Here is a 19,266-nt window from a genome sequence, read left to right on the forward strand (position 1 = left end):
TGAACTTCAATCTGGAACCGCATGGCATTCTGGGTAATGTAGGCAGAGGAAAGGCTTTAGCCATCTCTAGTTAATCTCTGCTGGTTTGGTAGCATGACAGATATTTAAAATAATAAAGTTAATCAATATCTATTTGTATTGATCTGAAACAACACTTAGAAGGTTCTACGTTTTCCAGCCCGTTTGAAGTTGTTTCTCAAACCACCTTCACATTGGATGTGTTCCTCCTCTTTGAAGCTTTCTGACATCAGTGGTGAAAAAAACCTTCTGAAATCTGGAGAAACTTCATCATTGTTTTCCTCCTCCTCTTCACGGTGACGAAATGTTTTGGTGTGCTGATGCAAGCAGCACCTGCTTCCCTCTGAGAGTTGTTGGTTTTTATCTCTTATAAATCATATTTGAATCTCTGCCCAGCTGTCTCTTAGCTGAACTTTCTCTTTACTGACCTTTTAGTGACATTTTTCCTCTTCAAGGGGAAACTGAAGCTGTCGGCCTTTAACTGCTGATCTGTGCAACTTGTCAGCTGCAGCTGTTAATTATTGACAGTGATGGGTCGCCATGTTGGAACTGCATTTTGGGGAAAATCAGCTTCAGAGTGAACTAACTGCCTTATGAAGATGTCAGAATAACCGTTTTGGTTCCTTCACTTTGTGTTTACTGTTTTCTCTCTGTGCCGCTGAGCCAGAAAGTCTCCACTGTGCTGATAATCCCTCCTGTTTTGTACTCGTCAGGTGGAATACGTCATAAAATGCGACATGTCTGCGATCCAGAGGGTTCTCTACCGCCACATGCAGAAAGGCATCCTGCTGACCGACGGCTCGGAGAAAGACAAGAAGGTGACTTTTATCCTCATAATGACGCCTCCCTGCTGTTTTTACATCAAACGAACAGTTTTCAGCCTGATGTGTGGACGTGCATCTTGATAAAATACAAAATAATTATAAGAAGTTCATTCAAAGTTCAGGTGGTTCAGTAACTCAAATCCAAAAGTGAAATTCTGACATGTAGAGATGATGCAGTACATTATTGATTGATTACCTGCTTCGTTTAAGTTAGTTTGTTTCTACAAGGACAGAAGCAAAGGTTAGCTAAATTCACAACAAAGCGTAACAATATTTTTATTTTCTTCAGGGCAAAGGCGGAGCTAAGACTCTGATGAACACCATCATGCAGCTGAAGAAGATCTGCAACCATCCCTACATGTTCCAGCACATAGAGGTGAGCTCTGCTGGCATGAATACATGTTTCTGATGCTCCACAAGTTCAACTCCTTTACAGCTGTTTCAGTTTTCCTCCATGTAGGGTCGTTTGCTCACTGGTCACAGTGGCTGTTTGAGGTCTTAGAAGTTGGAGTAGTTTGTGCAGTTTTGTCTTCTCGTTAAAACATCATTATCTTCCATTTTGAACATTTTGGTTTGTTATCTTTGTTCATTGTTTAGATCAAAGTAACCCAAAAGGCTCTGTGGTGTATTTTCAAAGCTCTTCCGAGTTCAGATATTTTTTTATTTTTAGGACTTCACACCTTTTCCTAATGAAAATCCGACATTTTCTTTGATTCAGGAGTCTTTTGCTGAGCACTTGGGCTACCCGAATGGCATCATCAATGGGTAAGTTACACATAAAAGAGCTCTTCTTTTCTACAGCATCACAGCTCATTTCATCATCTGACTTACAAAGCATTGAATGTGAAAGAAGACAGCTCAATCAGGCACTAGAGTGAAAATGTCGCTGTACTTTTAGAACCTTTCAGAGTTTAAACAAGGTTTGGTAGGACTGACCAGACATATTCTGCAGAATGGCTCAAGGTTTTGTTTTATCTAATATTATTACTGTTATCATCTTGAATGAGCCGTTATTTAATCGGTTTGCTAAAAACCTAAACACAGACCGTCTCTCCTCCAGTGGAGACGTCTGAGTCAGATGGAAGAAATGAAAATGTTCCTGATCAGAAGCTCATTGTTTTAGGGGTTTTTATGTTTCTTTTTACTGCTGAGCTTTTTAAAAACACAGATTTTCTTTTATATTAAACAGGATTCTGCAGGTAATATTTGGGTTCTTTTTAACATCTTGTAAAACTGATGTTTGTTTCCTTTGTGTATTTCGGTGTTTTTATTGCTATTTGGTTGCTGAGTGTTTCTGTTGGCCAAAATTAGTTTACATTTGTATTTGTTTATATTTTCTTAGACACACTAAACATGTTGGGTGATTTTGTATATGACTACATATCAATATATTTTTTATTCTGGTGAAAAACAACTCTGGTTTTAAGTGACATTAGTTTGATCAACTAAAGAAAGCATAAAACATTTTTATTTGTCTTATACTACAAAGAAACAGCAGCTGAGCAGGTAAATGATTTTTAATGCCATCGTCTCCATCAGCCATGACCTGTACAGAGCTTCTGGGAAGTTTGAGCTCCTGGATCGGATCCTACCGAAGCTCCATGCCACTGGACACAGAGTCCTGCTGTTCTGCCAGATGACGTCTCTGATGACAATCATGGAGGATTACTTCGGCTATCGCAACTTCCAGTATCTACGCCTTGATGGTAAGATCACACCTGCGAAATATGCCGAGTTTGCAGGTATTTTACTGGTTAATTAGAGAACTAATTAATTAACTAACAAAAAGAACGTGTGTTAACACTCTTGACTAATGTGCAAGAGAAATTTTCAACAAATGGCTGCCGTCAGGATCGACCCGTATAATACAGATTATGGAAACACAAGAGCTTGTGGCTTGTTTATTGTTGTCATAGCAACTGCCATGACAGTTAGTTACGGATACCTACCAAGATGGCTGTCAGCTACAAAGAAACCGTCTCAAACATCAGTAAACTTTAAATTCTAATGAACATTTAACACGTGAACTGGGAGACATTTTAAATACCCAAAATAAATAATTTAACAAATAACATTAATTATGAAGTTTCTGTAAACAAAACTGTCCTTCAATAAAAGAACAAAACACCAGACTGAAAACTTTAGGCATCCAGCTTTTGGTAGAAAGAAAGAAAAAGGAAATTATTTAGTTTATTTTTAATTTATCCTGCGGTGAATTGATTTATTGCTTCTTGCTACAGACGCAGCTGCTAGTTGTGAATAATTTTATAAGCCTAAATGTAACTAGTGTAAATAGTTAGAACAACATATTCCTGCTTTCGCCAGTATATGTATAAATATATAGATATCATTATGTAGAGAAGTACAATAATGTACTTTATGTATGTGAAAGATTGTATGTTTCTATTATTATTATTACATTTTTTTATTTTATTTTCATTTATTCCGTTGTAAAATTTTACTCAAACATTCCTCCAATGAGGAAAGCAGTAACAGTTGGTTTGTTGAATTATTGCCAAGTTGTTTCTTTTTCCTGTAATTCTCTGCTTCAGTTTAAACAAAGTAAATCTTTAAATCAATAACAAGATCCTTGTTTTCAGGAACCACCAAATCCGAGGACCGAGCCGCACTCCTAAAGAAATTTAATGAGGAAGGGTCTCAGTACTTCATCTTCCTCCTCAGCACCAGAGCCGGAGGCCTGGGGCTCAACCTGCAGGCCGCCGACACGGTCGTCATCTTTGACAGCGACTGGAACCCGCACCAGGTCCGTCCATCACAACACAATCATGTCGACATGTAAAGCAGTTTTTATCATTTGTCTCTGAAGGCCTTTGTCTTTAGAGGCGCATTCACACCAGTCCTGTTTAGTCTGTATTAATCAAACTCTGGTCCTTTTGCTTTGGAACTTGGTTCATTTGTGGAGGTGAGAACGTGTAACCAAACTGATGCAGACCAAAAAAGCAAACTGTGGTTTGCCTACAAACCTCGATCTCGGTTTGGTTGAAGTGAACTCTGGTGCAGTTTGAATGAACATGTGAACGTTGAGCTTCAACAGCAGGAAGTGGACTATAGCAAAGGGCATTCTGGGTAAATAAAACCAAAACAAATGTGCGACTAGCTGTAGTGGGTAAAATGGCTCATAGTTTTTCTATCAAAAACAAAACAGAAATCCTACAAGCGCTAAAATCTGACGCCATTACATTCCGTGAAGAAGGAAGTTACTCAGTTTCTTCTTTAAAGGTTTTCATGTTCTTTCCTTCAGTGGTGCAGCGCCCCCACAGGCGAGGAGGGGAACAGGTTTTTCAGAGTTTAGTTTCTCTCACATTGTGCAGTATGACAGAGAACCACAAAGTGTTGCAATTTTGACCCTGAATTGAACCGATTCTACTGGACTGTCAGGTGTGAAAAGAGCCTTAAATGTTACCCCAGTTTACGCTGCTTTTGTCTCCACTCCACCACGAAACGAACTCCACAGTAAAGACAAGCACTTTGTAGTGAGTGAGGGCGTTTACGCTGCCTCTGCATCGCTATCTGTTAAAATTAGGACTGATTCTATTTTTGCCAGAGCAAAAATCAACAGGCAATTTTAGGAGCACAGTGTCTGCGTTTTCAAAATGATCCACCAAGACAAACTACATTTAATAGAAATACCAACTAAGTTAATGAACATATGGATCTGTTTATACATAAATGCTACACATACACACAAAACATGGATTTAATTCTGAAACCAAGTTGAAGTCTCGCTCAAGTCGCAGATGAAGTGAGAGATTAATGTACAAAAAAAATATAAAATTAGGAAGTGGAGAACTGCAGTATTTTATAACACCACGCATCCTTTTTATCACTGGCTTTATGTTGCAATCTCTCATTGTCCATGTTTCTTTCTCAGCCACCTCTTGGGTTCCCAGTGCAGCGCAGCAGAGACGCCTGCAGTGTAAATGCCTTTAACTTCCTGTTAATGACATTTTCTCCTGTAACTGCAGGACCTGCAGGCCCAGGATCGGGCTCACCGCATCGGGCAGCAAAACGAGGTGCGCGTTCTGCGCCTCTGCACCGTCAACAGCGTGGAAGAGAAGATCCTGGCTGCTGCCAAATACAAACTGAACGTGGATCAGAAAGTCATCCAGGCCGGCATGTTCGACCAGAAATCCTCCAGCCACGAGCGGCGCGCCTTCCTGCAGGCCATTCTAGAGCACGAGGAGCAGAACGAGGTAGGAAAGCTGCGTTTTGATGCTCTTCAGCATTTAGACCCCAGACACGATCCTCCGGCCCGAGTTCGTCATGTAAGTGCTGGAGTTGTAAGAAAAATAAATGGCTGATTGTTCCTCTTGAGGTAAATTATGTGTTATGCGTTTGGAAAATTTTAATTAAATCCTTGTCGGCTCAATGAGGGCGTCGCTTTGATGTGCAAATAATTTGCCCTTCAGTCATTTTTCATGCCCTTCTAACCCAACCTTAGCTGTTTATTTCCTACTTGAAATCTGAACAGCACACTTGAGTTTTTCTCTGTCTGGCAGTAAATATGTTTTAAATCCTGAATGGGTGACGCAGAGCGTCCTGATGATGTCGTCTTCTGCTTTGTTTCAGGATGAAGACGAGGTCCCTGATGATGAAACCCTTAACCAGATGATAGCGCGTAATGAAGACGAATTTGATCTGTTCATGGTAAGAAGTTAATTTACATTTACTGAAATGTGATTCTGTGACAGTAAAAACATCAAACACTGATGGTCTGTCAGGAACATTTCATCATGTCTGCACGCTGCACAGAGACATCATTAAAACAACCTGATTGCTGCAAACTTCAGTGGAATCACATGTGGCGTTTTGGTTTGTTTCTAAATCCACCTGGTCGTGTTGGTTGTTTTTAGTTAACCAGAGTTAACCTGCTGTTACCAACTCAGAACAACAACAACAAAAGATTATTGTCCAGAAAGCTGCAGTCTGTGTACTGCTATTTGAAATATTCAAAAAAGCTTTAAAGTGCAATGAAATAGTTTCTAATTTAATGTTGGAAGTTCTTTAGACTCATGCTTGTTATGTTGCTTTCTGTTACCTAACTACTCCTAATTAAGTGATTTATTAACGTGACTTAACCTCTTTCCCCTAATAAATAAAATCAAATGTAAAACAAACAAAGTCTGCAATATCTTTTCACATCCTGCGTTGATTTTTTTTGTTTCGTCTTCTCATGAGCTGCTCTTGCTCCTTTCTGTCGTCCTGTAGCGCATGGACATGGACCGTCGGCGCGAGGACGCCCGCAACCCGAAGCGTAAGCCTCGTCTGATGGAGGAGGACGAGCTGCCGTCGTGGATCATCAAGGACGACGCCGAGGTGGAGCGGCTCACCTACGAGGAGGAGGAGGAGAAGATGTTCGGCCGAGGGTCGCGCTGCCGGCGGGACGTGGACTACAGCGACACGCTGACCGAGAAGCAGTGGCTGCGGGTAAGAACTTCCTACCAGTTAGGATTCATCCAGCAAAACCTGCAACCACTTGGATGAATGAAACCAAATGTTCTTTAGCTTAGAAACAGAAAGCGTCTTCCTCCGCTTCGATTCACTCCCACTTATAAATACAAACACATGGACACAGTTTTATTACTTATTTATCATCATTATAATTATTCCCACTGTTACTTTTTCTACAGTTGTTACTGTCTCTGTTTGCTCCCAACATTTTATAACTTTCATTTTATTGTTCATTATATTTTAATATAAGAGTAAAAAAGTATTTGGTAAATATTTGGTAAATGGTCTGCTAGGGTCCTGAGTGACTGATCAAATTATGAATCATTTAATAGTTAAAAATTACATCACCAGACGGACCAAAATGTAAAGTTAAATGGAAATTTTGGTGGTTTAAGGATGACAATGACAATGACTTATATAAGTAATAAAAAATAAAATCAGGCAAAAGAAAATTATTTTCTCTCAATAAAAAACTTATGAAACTTTAACAAAAACTGCAGGTGTGAGTCTGGTGGATTTTTGATGTTTGTTTTTCATTCAGTGGGTAGAAAATCCAGACATGTTTCTCTAGTACGAGTATAAATAAATTATATTTATAAATTATTATGAAGTATAAATACTTCATAATAAAATTACTCAGGTGAAAGTAAAAAGTACAGCTTAGTAAAAATCCTCCTGAAAGTACATTTTTTCAAAAAGGTTACTTGAATAAATGTACCTTTACCAAGTCTGGTAAAACTATCTCAAAAATAACAATTAGGTTCTAAAATAATTCACTCTTAATTAGAAGAACGTTGATAAATCGTCCACGGTTTTCTTAATTTTGTTAGATCGGTGGTCTGCTGATACTTGCATGTCTTATCCACTGATATTATGTTCTGTAAATATACCAGAAGGTTCTGAAATTCAGCCACTTTCCCTTTATTTAGCGACTTTTCAGACAAAACGAAGTCTGGTTGGCCAGAAAACTCCAGTCGGAGCGCACCCTCAGCTTAATATGTTGCTGAAGATAAAAACAGTCGATTTGGTTTCAACCGTTCTGTGATCTTTTCATTTGGAGCAACAGAAATGTGACACTTCATATTTCTGTGCTGCTGGTTCTAAATTTTCTCTGATTGACAGAAAAACAACAGAATGTCAAGTTGTTTCTTTTTCTCGTGCTTCAGTTTTGCTGCTGCTGAGCTTCTGACTACTTTTTAAAAACACTGCTCCCCTTTAGATCCTCCACCTGTAAATGTATGCTGATGCTGCTTATTGCTTTCATATTATATAATTATAACTTCTGAACATAATTAGAAGTTTTGCTTTGTGGGACGCTGGTGGCAAACAACGAATAAGCACTTTTCCTCCAGAGAAACACCAAAAGCTCAACAAATCAATTTTATTGAGTTGCTCAGACGCTTCAGGGAAAAACAGAATTAGAACAAAGACACTTTGAGGCCAAGGTGACAGGATGTTGGGACCAGTGTAAGCTGCGGTTAAACAGACGCTCATTAAATCAGAAATGTGGGCCGACACGCCGGCTGGGTGAACCAGAAGAACAGAAACCACCGTGACAAGGTGACACAAAGATCTGGGCCTAATTTCAGCTCCATGTCTAATGGCTTAAAAACAGCATAAAACGCTCTTCTCTGGAAAATTAAGGTGTGCAGAACGCTGATAGACATGTCAATAACTAAAAATGTACAGTGGAGCTGGATGATCCCACTGAAAAAAGTTTCATGATTGAATTGTTCCATATTAGTTAATCAATAATTATTAATTATTTTTTGTTTTAAATATCTGAAATATTGATAAACTGGTTGTGTGACCGACGGCTGTCACAATGAAACATTTTGCTGGATGATAAATTGTCCCAGAAGTTTTCTTAATAAACTATAATATTGTTGTTTTGAGACTATTTTAAGCAATAAAATGGTAATAATGGCAAAATGATGCAAAAACATATTCTCAAAGATGAATAAACTTTAATTTCTAATGAATATTTAACACTGGAACTGGAAAACATTTTAAATATCCAAATAAATAAACAAATAAATTATGATGAAGTCTCTGCATGATTTATTGTTTTTCTCTTTCTACCAAAAACTGGATGATGAAAGTCTCCAGTCTGGTGTTTCGGTCTCAGCTCCTTTTTTGGAACGACAGTTTTGTGCTCAGAGACTTCATAATTCATTTTATTTGTTGTTTCTGTTGTTTATTTATTTTGGATATTTTAAATGTCTTCCAGTTCCAGGTTTGATGTTCATCAGAATTTAAAGTTTATTCATTTTGAGAATGTGTTCTTGGTTATTATGACAGTTCAGCCGTTATATTACTTGAAAATGTTCTCAAAACAGCAACATCATCATTTATCACAATAACTCCTGGGACTATTTATTATCCAGCAACATCTGTTATCATGAGGCGAAGTAACATTAAACCCGGTCTCTGTTCTGCTCCGACTTCCAGGCCATCGAGGACGGGAACTTGGAGGAGATGGAGGAGGAAATCCGCTTGAAGAAGCGTAAACGCAAACGGCGCCAGGACAAAGACTCGTCCAGCAGAGACGACGGCGGCATGAAGGCCAAGAAGAGGCGAGGGCGACCGCCGGCCGAGAAGCTCTCGCCCAACCCGCCCAAACTCACCAAGCAGATGAACACCATCATCGACACAGTCATCAACTACAGGGACGGGTACGGTAGAGCTGCTGCACTTTGAAAAGCACACAACCCAGAGGCATGGAAACGTTATTTAGACCATTTTGTAGTCTCTTCACCACCAGCAAATTCAACCCAAACAGATGCTAATATACCCAGACTGCTAGACCGGTTATTGGACCATAACTGGTCCAATAACTGGACCAGTTATGGTCCAGTTATTGGACCCAGCAATTAAACAATTACAATAAATGGAGCTGAAAAAACCCGATTACGATTCGGCCTGTCATGACAACAAATGTCGCTGGACAATCAGTTGTCCATCCATCCATTTCTAACACCATTGTCCCTCGTGGGGTCTGGAGATGCTGCTGCTGGATGCAGACCAGAACCAGAAGACCTGAGAGATCTGGAAGGTTGATCCAACAGCAGCAGATCTTTAAGCCATTCAGTGATTTATAAACTAACAGCAGTATCTTAAAGCCTTTTCTCTTGTTGGAACTGGGCTGATGTCTGTATCTTCCTGGTTTTAGTCAGAACTCCAGCAACAGCATCTGGATCAGCTGATTGATTTTTTTAAAGACGCTGTTGCAGTAATCAATGCAACTAAAGATAAACGCCTGGATGAGTTTCTCTAGATCACGCTGAGACATCAGTCCTCTAATCCTGGAGATGTTCTTCAGGTGACAGAAGGCCGACTTTGTAACTGTCTTTATGTGGCTCTGAAGGTTCAGGTCAGAGTCCATCACTACTCCCAGGCTTCAGCCTGGTTGATAGTTTCTTGCTGTAATAACTGAAAAAAGAGAAAACATCCGTTGTGTGGATGAAAAGACCTTCTTGTTGTCAGGTTAGAACAGGAAACCTGGTCCGAGACGATAGGAAGGTACCGAATCTGAAGCCAAAATGGTTCTGGAAGGACTCGTATAAAGAACATAACATGTTTAATCACTGTCCTCCATGTCGGCGCTACGCCGCGCCGCCGCTGGTTCTGCTGTGCTGGCTCCATGTCGGAAGATGTGGTCCAGCCCATTTGGTTCGAGTTTGTCGCCAATGAGCAGACCGAAAAAAGGCGTGTGCGTGCGTGCGTGCGTGCGTGCGTGCGTGCGTGCGTGCGTGCGTGCGTGCGTGTGTGTGTGCGTGCGTGCGTATACAGCGGTGGCCCTTTATAGAAAACACTGATGACACTGATTGTGCATTGAGCTGTGTAAATGGTCGAAATGACTGGAGGAAGAGGAGGAAACCCGCTAAGCTACTGATGAAGCACTGAAATACGACGCCTGTAAAGAAATATATTTCTGTAAAGTAGCCAAAGGTTTTCTCACAGAACTAATATTTCAAACTCTGTTGCAGATCTTGGCACTGCAGCAAAAGCCTTTCTTAAGAAAGTAAAAGTATAAATTTGGATATGACAACATTTTTATTTTAAGAAAATGACCAACTAATGTTTGAAAAGTCAACAGGCGTGATGTTTGTGTTGCTACATGGAGCTGGAAAGATGAAAACTGTTTATGTTGATTTTAAGGGCCAGTATTATGTAAAATCTTTCTCTTTTTTGCTGTACATCATGTTTTAATGTTATTCATCAAAAACAAACCTGGATGTGATGCCAAGTGAACCACAATACATTGTTTTCTGTTTTAAGTCTTCATCCTTTCATTTTTAACCCATTTTCAGACACAGCCTGGGAGAACCTGATAGGATTCAGTCGTAATAAAAACATCGGCCCACACTGGGATTCTTTCACATTCATTCAGTAAAGGATGAATCTTTTCCTTGAATACGTCTCATTTCGACCCTTTGCTGCTTTAATGGCGGCCGAATTTTCATTCAGGCAGCAGGAGAAAAACCGGGCAGCGAGATGCTGCTGCGGCCCTGAGCTGATTAACAGCATCTCTCCTCCTATAATCCTGACTTTTATTAGTGCCTCTACAAAAAATATCTTTGCCTATAGGAAGTAAAAAATCAGTTTTCATGCAGGCTGACCGTGTAATAATGTTGAGGTTTTTACTGTTAGCTGGAAAGCCACTTGAATATGATTAAACTGGAGATCGTTGATCGTTGTTCTCACAGCGTATGTTGTCCTGTCACAATAACAGAGAATAGAAAGGGACAGTTGAGACCAAAGCTCCAGACTGAAGACTTTTGTCTTTTCTCATCCAAATAAATAAATAAAACAACCTCCAAACTGTGTGAAGCAGTAAAAAATAAACAAAGCTTCATTTCCTCTCTACAACACATGAAGGCTTGTCAGTGTGGAAATCTGAGCAGATAAAGAGCTGCCACACCTTCAGAGAACTGTTCTGGGATCAGTCGTTTTCCTGATCTCACATCAAGAGCCGTAAATAAACAAACCAAGCTGCTCTGAGGTTTCTAGGAATTGCAATCATTCATGGTGCCGTCACACTGCGAGGCAGACATCTGAAGATACGTTTCCGGACTCCACATCCAGGGAACTTCACAGATTATATCAGACTACAGAGTTGGGCGATATTTGGGTCTCCTGAGGCGTTCAGATTATATATATTTAACCTTATTAAGATTAGAGATGCAATAAACATTTTGGTTTCTATCTAATTAGAAAACAAAGAGATTAAAGCAGAATATGAATAAATACATGAACTAAAAAAATCATTTTTATAACTGCAGGACTACATGTCTAAAACTTTTATTAAAAATATGTTTTCCAGGCATATTGTGCTATTTTATTGCACAGTATGCCTGTGCAATAAATATTCCAATAAATACTGCAATATTTAAGTTGTTACTTTAACAGCAACACAATATTAAGAAACTGTTACCAATAAATTATATATATATCAAATATGACTAAAATGAAGCTCGACTTCCTGATTTAACGCCTTGAAATTGGGCCCCTGTCTCTTTAAGAAGCTCCTGCTCTTTCTGAAACTCCGCCTTCAGGAAGTCATCACAACATGGCTCCTTTTTTAACCCTTTAACTACGTTTTTACCAACGTTGCTCTGAGAAGTAGGTCCTGCAATGAGCTCAGCTGATGCTCCACCAGGTGTTTGCTAATTGCTGCTGGCTAGTCTGAAGGAGCTGAGTGAGGGAGGAGCTGCGCCTCGAAGGCGGAGCTAAGTCCACCCAGTTGTTTTGCCCAGCTGAATGCCAAAAGACTTTGTAAACAAGCATGAAACCGTCAACATTAGAATAACATTAGAGCATGATGCAACACTCAAAAAGTCGATTTTACGTAACAGGTGGGGAGCATTATATATTTCCAGGCACATTACTTGATTTATAGCAGAATCAAGTAACTATTTTACCTTCAGATGTTAAAAAATGCTTTATATGTAAACATATATGCGATAACATTGAAGGAAAGATCTGAAGCCTGTCTGCTGTTTTGGCAGCTTGCAGTTCACACACACAGTTCATCACAGAGGTAACTAAACCAGAACACATTTTTAAATCCCATCACTGACTAGAATGCTGTGGCATCTGCAAACAAAGAGTTGGCCAAACCTCCTCCAGAGAGACGTAAAAGACTTGCCACCAGTGATGGAAGTTCTTGCTTTTTCTGACATTAAAAAGAAAATCTTCAAGGAAAAACTTTTTTCTGCATTGTGATGCTTTCTGATGGGGGCTTAGAGTGTGGGTGTTTCTGTAAAACACTCAGAACCCATTTCAGCAAACATCCAAACGCAGCAGCAGAGAGTTCACTCCACTAACAGATTGTCATTAAGAAGATTAATGGCAAACCCTCCTGCACCACCGTTTTATGACTCTTCATTAGCCGTATTATCCAACCGCTTCTCAAATCATCCAGGACAAACATGAGAAGACATCTGCTTAAGTGGATGAAAGAGTTGCTGCTTTGTTTTTCCTTTTTATATTTTGATCCCATCTGGGCTGTTGAAGTTGTGATTAAAGTCAAAAACTCCGGCCCATTTTTTAAGATCGTGTCAAATTTTGGAAAAGTAATAATTCAGCGGGTTGTAAACACGACAACAGGAAGTCTCCTGGCACAACCCGCCAGTGAAGCGGTCATCTGAACGCTTTGAAGCAGATGGTTCAGATTTGGAGCTGCTTGTGTTGTTGGCATTGAAAACTTTTCTGACAGAAGCAATCAAGTGTGTCTGTTTACAAGATGAATGCAGAAGAGGAAACTCCGACGCCTACTTCTGCCGACTAAAATCTGTTCCCCCTCTTTTCCTTCTCTGGGGAAATTAGCTTTGGGGAAACTTCAGGTAGTAAACAACCTGGTAATCTTTGCTTGTACTTGTAGCTGGCAAATAAATATTCATGGGTTCCAACATGTTGGACTTGGTTTTACAGCCTTTTAACTTCAACTTGAATAAATGTAGATGTCTGCAAGATGAACAGCACTGAGCTTATTAAAAATTAAAGGTACAAACTGCGAATATGTTCTTCCTTTTTCCTTTAAACTTCATGAAACAGGGACTCTTCTTATTAGTTGCTAATTACAAAACCGTATCTGGGCTGAATTGCTTCAGTGAAATGGTCTTTCAACCTGCAAATCTGATAATTAATACATACTTATATATTTCTCTCCTCCATAAATTGGCTGTTGCTTGAGTTTTTATTTTCTTTGCATTTGTGGGTCATAATCATCTCTGGTCTTCATGACAGCCCTGCTGTTTACACGCTGATCCACTTTCTTCATTTCAGCAAATCAAAGCTGATTTTTTCCAAATTAGTCTGGGTTTGGTCATTAATCAGTCAGTCAAGTTAATTTATGTAGCATATTTCAGAAATAAGGCAGTTTAAAGTGCTTTACATCATAAAAGCACAAAAATAAAATGTCATAAAACCATCAGACAACAATGAGAAACCAGTAATAAATGTTACATTTTGACGAAATCATTAATACACATCAAAATGTTGGTCAATGTTTCACTTATTGTGTTTCAAAAGGAACAGTAAAAACGGAGGCTTTTAGTCTAGATGTAAAGGAACTCAGTGTTTCGGCTGTTTTGCAGTTTTCTGAAAGTTTGTTTGTAAGCTGAATGCTGCTTCTCCTCGTTTGGTTCTGGATGCAGAGCAGAACCAGAACCAACAGCAGCAGATCTTTAATGTGTTGTGGTGCTGAGCCATTCAGAGGTTTATAAACCAACAGCAGTATTTCCTCTGAGCTGTGAATCCCAGTTTTAAGGTTTCTTTTCCGTTTCCAGGTCAGGCAGGCAGCTGAGCGAGGTGTTTGTCCAGCTGCCGTCCAGGAAGGAACTGCCAGAGTATTACGAGCTGATCAGAAAACCCGTTGACTTCAAGAAGATCAAGGTGAGTGACATCAGACCAAACTTAAAGATAAGATGCTGATGCAGGTGTAGGAAGGGCTTTAGTTTAATCTCCACCTGCCCTGTGAAATGTTAGGGACCACATAAATGTCTCTGTGGGTTTTGGGGGATTAGATGTTTCTGAATAATCTTCCTGAGGTCAGGAGGTTTTATAGCAGCTTTGGTCATAATTATTTGTAGATTTAAGCTTCATTAATATGAGAAACTGTAGCCCTTCATTGTGATTGTAGGTAACTGAGTCTTAAAAGACGTAACACTTTTCCTCGCTGGTAACAGGAACGTGTGAGAAACCATAAATACCGAAGTTTGAGCGACCTGGAGAAGGACGTGATGCTTCTGTGTCAGAACGCTCAAACCTTCAACCTGGAGGGATCCCAGGTACCAAACGGCTTTTCTCTGATCGACCCTTCACCTCCTCATGTTCTCAGATTAACTCTGAACAACTCTGGGGCGTTCACAGCTCAGTGTTTCCTTCAGTCTTTCTGTTGGTTGGTTGGTCTGTCTGTGGCAAAACTCTTTGGTACTTTCTGGTTCTTTATCATTTCTGCTGCATATCTGGACCAAACAATGCCTCATGTTAACTCATTTTGTCTTATTTTTTACTTTTGGACAGTTGTTATAATGTGTCAGCCTTAATATTTCATCACTTTGCACTGACTTCATCTGGACCTTCTTTAAATCCTTTGTTGGGGATTTTTACATTTTCACACATGCAGTTTGTGTTTATTTAATAAGATGGAGAGAAACAATGTTTCTCTTCCCAAAATGAATTTTAACAACTTAAAATTCACCGTTCGTAGTTGAGCCTTCTGGTCCCAGTGGGACCAGTCTGCTTGCCTTTGCAGGGAAACAGCTGCTGCCGTCACTTTAAATAATTGTCCTAACCTTCATTTCAAAGGTAATGAAGGTTCTTTATATTTTTAATAACAGATATACGAGGACTCCATTGTTCTCCAGTCTGTTTTCAAGAGCGCCAGACAGAAGATCGCCAAGGACGAAGACAGCGAGGATGACAGCGATGAGGATGATGATGACGACTATGACTCAGAGGCCGAAGGTAACACGCAGACTTTAAAACACACACACACGCACGCACACACACACACACACACACACGCACACACACACACACCCTGAAAATCAAGCTTGTCATCTCATTAGAAATCGCCCTGCAGGTCGACTCGGTGCGTTCCCACTGAAAACACCAAACCGCTGCAGCTGTCAAACTACCAGCGAAAAAACACAAAATAAAAATCGACCTGTTATAACAACTCTAAATGCTAATGTACTTAAAAACCTTTCTAAGCCTTAATTTGTTCACAGATGTAAGAACATATGTTGAAAAATTACTTGTAAGTTAGTTTTATCTTATTTCAAGTGCACTAAGATATTTGCACTACAGACTAGTTGTAAATACTTGGTAGGACTTTGTGTTTTTGCAGTGCAGGAAGTCGTTGCGATGCTTAACCCTGGTTCTGTTCTCTGACTTCTGCTCAGCCAAGTCTGTGCGGGTGAAGATCAAGCTGGGTCGGGACGGACGCAGCCACGACAAAGGCAAGAAGAGGCAGAGCCGCGGAAAGGCCAAGCCGGTGGTGAGCGACGACGACAGCGACGACGACCTGGACGATAACGTAGGTTTACGTTCACATCCAACAGGGCTTACGGCAGAACTGTCCACCTTCAGAACGTTTTTATCTCCAGCTCTGGTACATTTCTACTTATTGGAGGTTTAAATGTCTCTTTACCAGCTGAGGCCATCTGCTGCTCTAACAGCAGGTCGCACAAAAATCTATACTTCAGGTAAAAAGAAGGTCAGAGGTCATTCAGTGTCATTTATATGAACTTTAGGTCAAAAACAAACCAGGAAATGAAAAAGGATGTTTGAGGCCAACACCGTGTGAACCGGTTCTGATGTTAAACCAGACGTTTCCGTCGCTGCGCCTCGCTGTTTTCATCCAGGAACCGCTGGACGGAGGCGCTTTGATCCAGGAGAACTTAGCTTAAAACGGTAGCGGTTAGCTTCTGGAAGCTAGCCACTAGCGCTGGTGACAGCACTGATACCGAACGGAAAGCTGGAAGGATTTCTAGTCTGACCTTTTCCAGAGCTCCTCCGCTGTCCTCTGCTTTCTGACCGCCGTCTTTCTCTCTTCCTGCAGGATCAGTCGGATAAAAGCAAAAGCGACGACGACTGAGGAGGACCAGCAGCAGCCGCAGCAGCGTGAGGATGATGAGCTTAAAAAAAGAACTATCTTCATTTTCTATCCAGCTTCATGCTGTTTTTGTTTGTAGTGCATTTTATCTTCTCTGCCGTCAACTTTAAAATATATTACTAATCAATCAGTAACTTACAGCAATACCAATCAGCTCATTATCTTGTTTTTTAGAGTTTTCTAGAATATTTTTGTCTGGCACAGAAGAAATTCTATATGAAAAACAAAGACGCACATTTGGTCATTTTATGAATTCATCTTAAAGTATATGAATATTCCCCACATTAATATAAGACAAATAATTTGATGTATTAGTGAAAGTTTGTTTTCATCTTCATGGGGAGGAAAAACTGTTTCAGGTTTTCTTTTTTTTTTCTACATTTTGGTGCTTAAAATGATAAAAATGGTAAAAATGAAAAGATCCAGTTTTTCCCAAATGCAGCCACTTCAACCAGGATTTTAATTTTTCAGGTAAATATCAAATATCTGTTAATTGTTTAGGATTACGCCGTTCTCTTACATTAATGTTTTCATTGTTTTGGAACGTTAGTAATATTGATAATTATAGTTGAAATATATTTTAGCTCCCATTGTGTCTAAAAACATCTAATTTGACAACAAAATTAATAATCATTTTTAATTCAATTATAATGAACAATATCTTGCTTGGTTATTATATTCTAAACAGAAATTTAATCAGCTTCACAGCAGATTTTAGTTACTTTTACTGTTTATTTAGAAAATAAAAACTGCTACGTTGAGCTGAAAGTATTTACCCCCTTTACAGATTTCTTATTTTTTGCTTTAGTTTTTTGTCACATTAAATATTTCAGATCAAAATCATTTTAATATCAGAAAAAATAACCTGAGTAAATAAAAAACAATGCAAACTTCATAATGACTCTTCTTTTCAGGATTGTTTTAATACGATCTCAGTCTGATTTAAGTCGAGGCTTTGACTAGACCGCTCCAAAAATATGCGTAAATAATTAGTTTTTGTCTTTATTTCCAGTCGTTCAGCGATTTGCTTTTGAGAAAAAAATGTTCAGATCTGGGATTTTCTGATCAGGCCCTCAGCATGACTCCACCTCCACCATGTCTGACGTTGTTTTCTTTACATCCTGTTAGTTTTTCACCAGGTCTAACTAAGCTCACACTTTACAAAGTAACTCCACAGAAATGCTTCCTTTCCAGCAGGATCAATAAGACTTTTGTTTTAAATATTGTTTTCCAAAAAAAGCATCTTTAATTTCAGTTTGTCTACAGATTAATGAACATTAATGACGTTTTGTCTCATCTGCGTTTGTTTGGGACATTTCTGCCTCCTTCCTGCAGTCAGAAAGGCGCAATTTAAGAAATTCCAACAATAATTGATAAAACTGATCTGAAAAATACAAAACAAGTGATTTATGAGCTGTTTGTGTTTCACAGAGCCCCAGGTTGGAGTTTTAACAGTTTTTCTATTTACTCTGGTTATTTTTATCTATTTTTACAACATTACAAGTATTTTACTTCACTACTCTGGCTAAGCTGTGACATTTTTTTTTTTATAAATCAGAAATAAAACTGTTCTTTTCTTGAAAAACTATTAAAATCTGATCTTTAAAATTCCTAAAATAATATAAATCTTTTATTTTAACTCACTGTGGGAAATAAAAATCAGCAATTAAAGCAACATCCACCTTCAGAGCTGATTTTAGATTTTATTTAGGTGAAAATGGATAAAATAAAAGATTTTTTTATCTTTTGACATAAATTTGCAGCCACAACCATAAAACCATTTTTAAAGTTGATAAAATATCTCAAGTTGAAAGATGAAATTCAGACGGTTAGAAATGCAGACTGCCCTTTTTAATTTTATGAATAAAAACATCATTACATGTTGTTTTATAAGCTTTATTATATTCTGATAGTTTTAAACACTTTTTCCATCTCCTTTCTTCTGTTACTATAAAAACGTTTGTTTTTTAAATCACTGTGTTGCAGCTTCGTGAGGAGACGGTTTGTTTGTTTTTAATTTTTTTGCTCCAGCATCTTTAAGGAAATGTTTCGCCTGTTGCATGAAAACTAAACGGCGTCTCTCTGGTTTTTGAACAGAATAAAAGGCCCTTTTATTACATTTAAAGCAGAATCTAAAAGAGCAGAATATTTTTAAGTGTTTTGATTTGCTCATCTGGTTTGTGTGTGCCTCGTTCTCCCGCCTCGTTCTGTGTTTGTAGCATGAACTCCTGATGCAGATTTATCACTTCGGTCCGTGAAACGCTCCGTCAGCGCGGCTTAGTGTTTGCTTTCTTTGCACAGTGTCCTTGTGGTTGTACTCTCATGGCCCCGAGCAAATAAATATTCATGACTTTCTGCACAAAAAGCTGTGATTTTTATTATTTTATTGTTTTTATTTGATGCTTTGTGTGTGTGGAGGGTGAATACATTACTGTTATTGGAAAGTGATTAAATTCAAAAGGCGAAGCTCTAAGAATTTAGTTTTGCACTTCAAAAACACAAAATCTTACCACGTATTTTCTAACGATAAAATTGGTTTATTTTGCAAAACTGCAATGGAAACACTGTTTTTGCGTCATGCGAGTCACATGAGCAACAACCGGATGTTACTACTGGCGGAAACCAAGAAGAAGAAGAAGACAGGAAGTGGTCGGAGGATCATGTTGTGGCATGTTTTTAGTGACTTATTTTAATTGCGTTTTCTGTTTAATGGAAACACCATAGTTGTGAAATGGTTTTTTTCAACATTAGCAGAACATTGACTGCAGTCATTCATAATGGAAACGCAGCAGCTTTTCCCACTGCTCGCAGCTGAAACTGAAACAT

General features: G+C 39.0%; 1 protein-coding gene across 2 annotated transcripts in view; it reads left to right on the forward strand.

Annotated features, from left to right (window-relative positions):
- The window catches only part of smarca2 (SWI/SNF related BAF chromatin remodeling complex subunit ATPase 2), a 42,446-nt gene extending 23,648 nt beyond the window's left edge, over positions 1–18,798 (forward strand). Inside the window, exons 21-34 of one of the 2 annotated variants that reach the window (XM_007547345.2) lie at positions 732–836; positions 1,132–1,218; positions 1,561–1,607; positions 2,382–2,548; positions 3,443–3,606; positions 4,829–5,056; positions 5,433–5,510; positions 6,072–6,290; positions 8,766–8,989; positions 14,108–14,213; positions 14,507–14,608; positions 15,161–15,287; positions 15,728–15,861; positions 16,387–18,798. In XM_007547345.2, coding sequence (XP_007547407.1) covers positions 732–836; positions 1,132–1,218; positions 1,561–1,607; positions 2,382–2,548; positions 3,443–3,606; positions 4,829–5,056; positions 5,433–5,510; positions 6,072–6,290; positions 8,766–8,989; positions 14,108–14,213; positions 14,507–14,608; positions 15,161–15,287; positions 15,728–15,861; positions 16,387–16,422 — 1,824 coding nt within the window. In that variant the 3' untranslated portion in view covers positions 16,423–18,798. The remainder of the gene's footprint in view (positions 1–731; positions 837–1,131; positions 1,219–1,560; positions 1,608–2,381; positions 2,549–3,442; positions 3,607–4,828; positions 5,057–5,432; positions 5,511–6,071; positions 6,291–8,765; positions 8,990–14,107; positions 14,214–14,506; positions 14,609–15,160; positions 15,288–15,727; positions 15,862–16,386) is intronic. The other variant, XM_007547346.2, reaches the window with a different exon arrangement.
- Positions 18,799–19,266: the final 468 nt, after the last annotated feature.

The sequence above is a fragment of the Poecilia formosa genome, unplaced genomic scaffold (genome assembly GCF_000485575.1).
Source record: "Poecilia formosa unplaced genomic scaffold, Poecilia_formosa-5.1.2 Scaffold20, whole genome shotgun sequence".
Lineage (NCBI taxonomy): Eukaryota > Metazoa > Chordata > Actinopteri > Cyprinodontiformes > Poeciliidae > Poecilia > Poecilia formosa.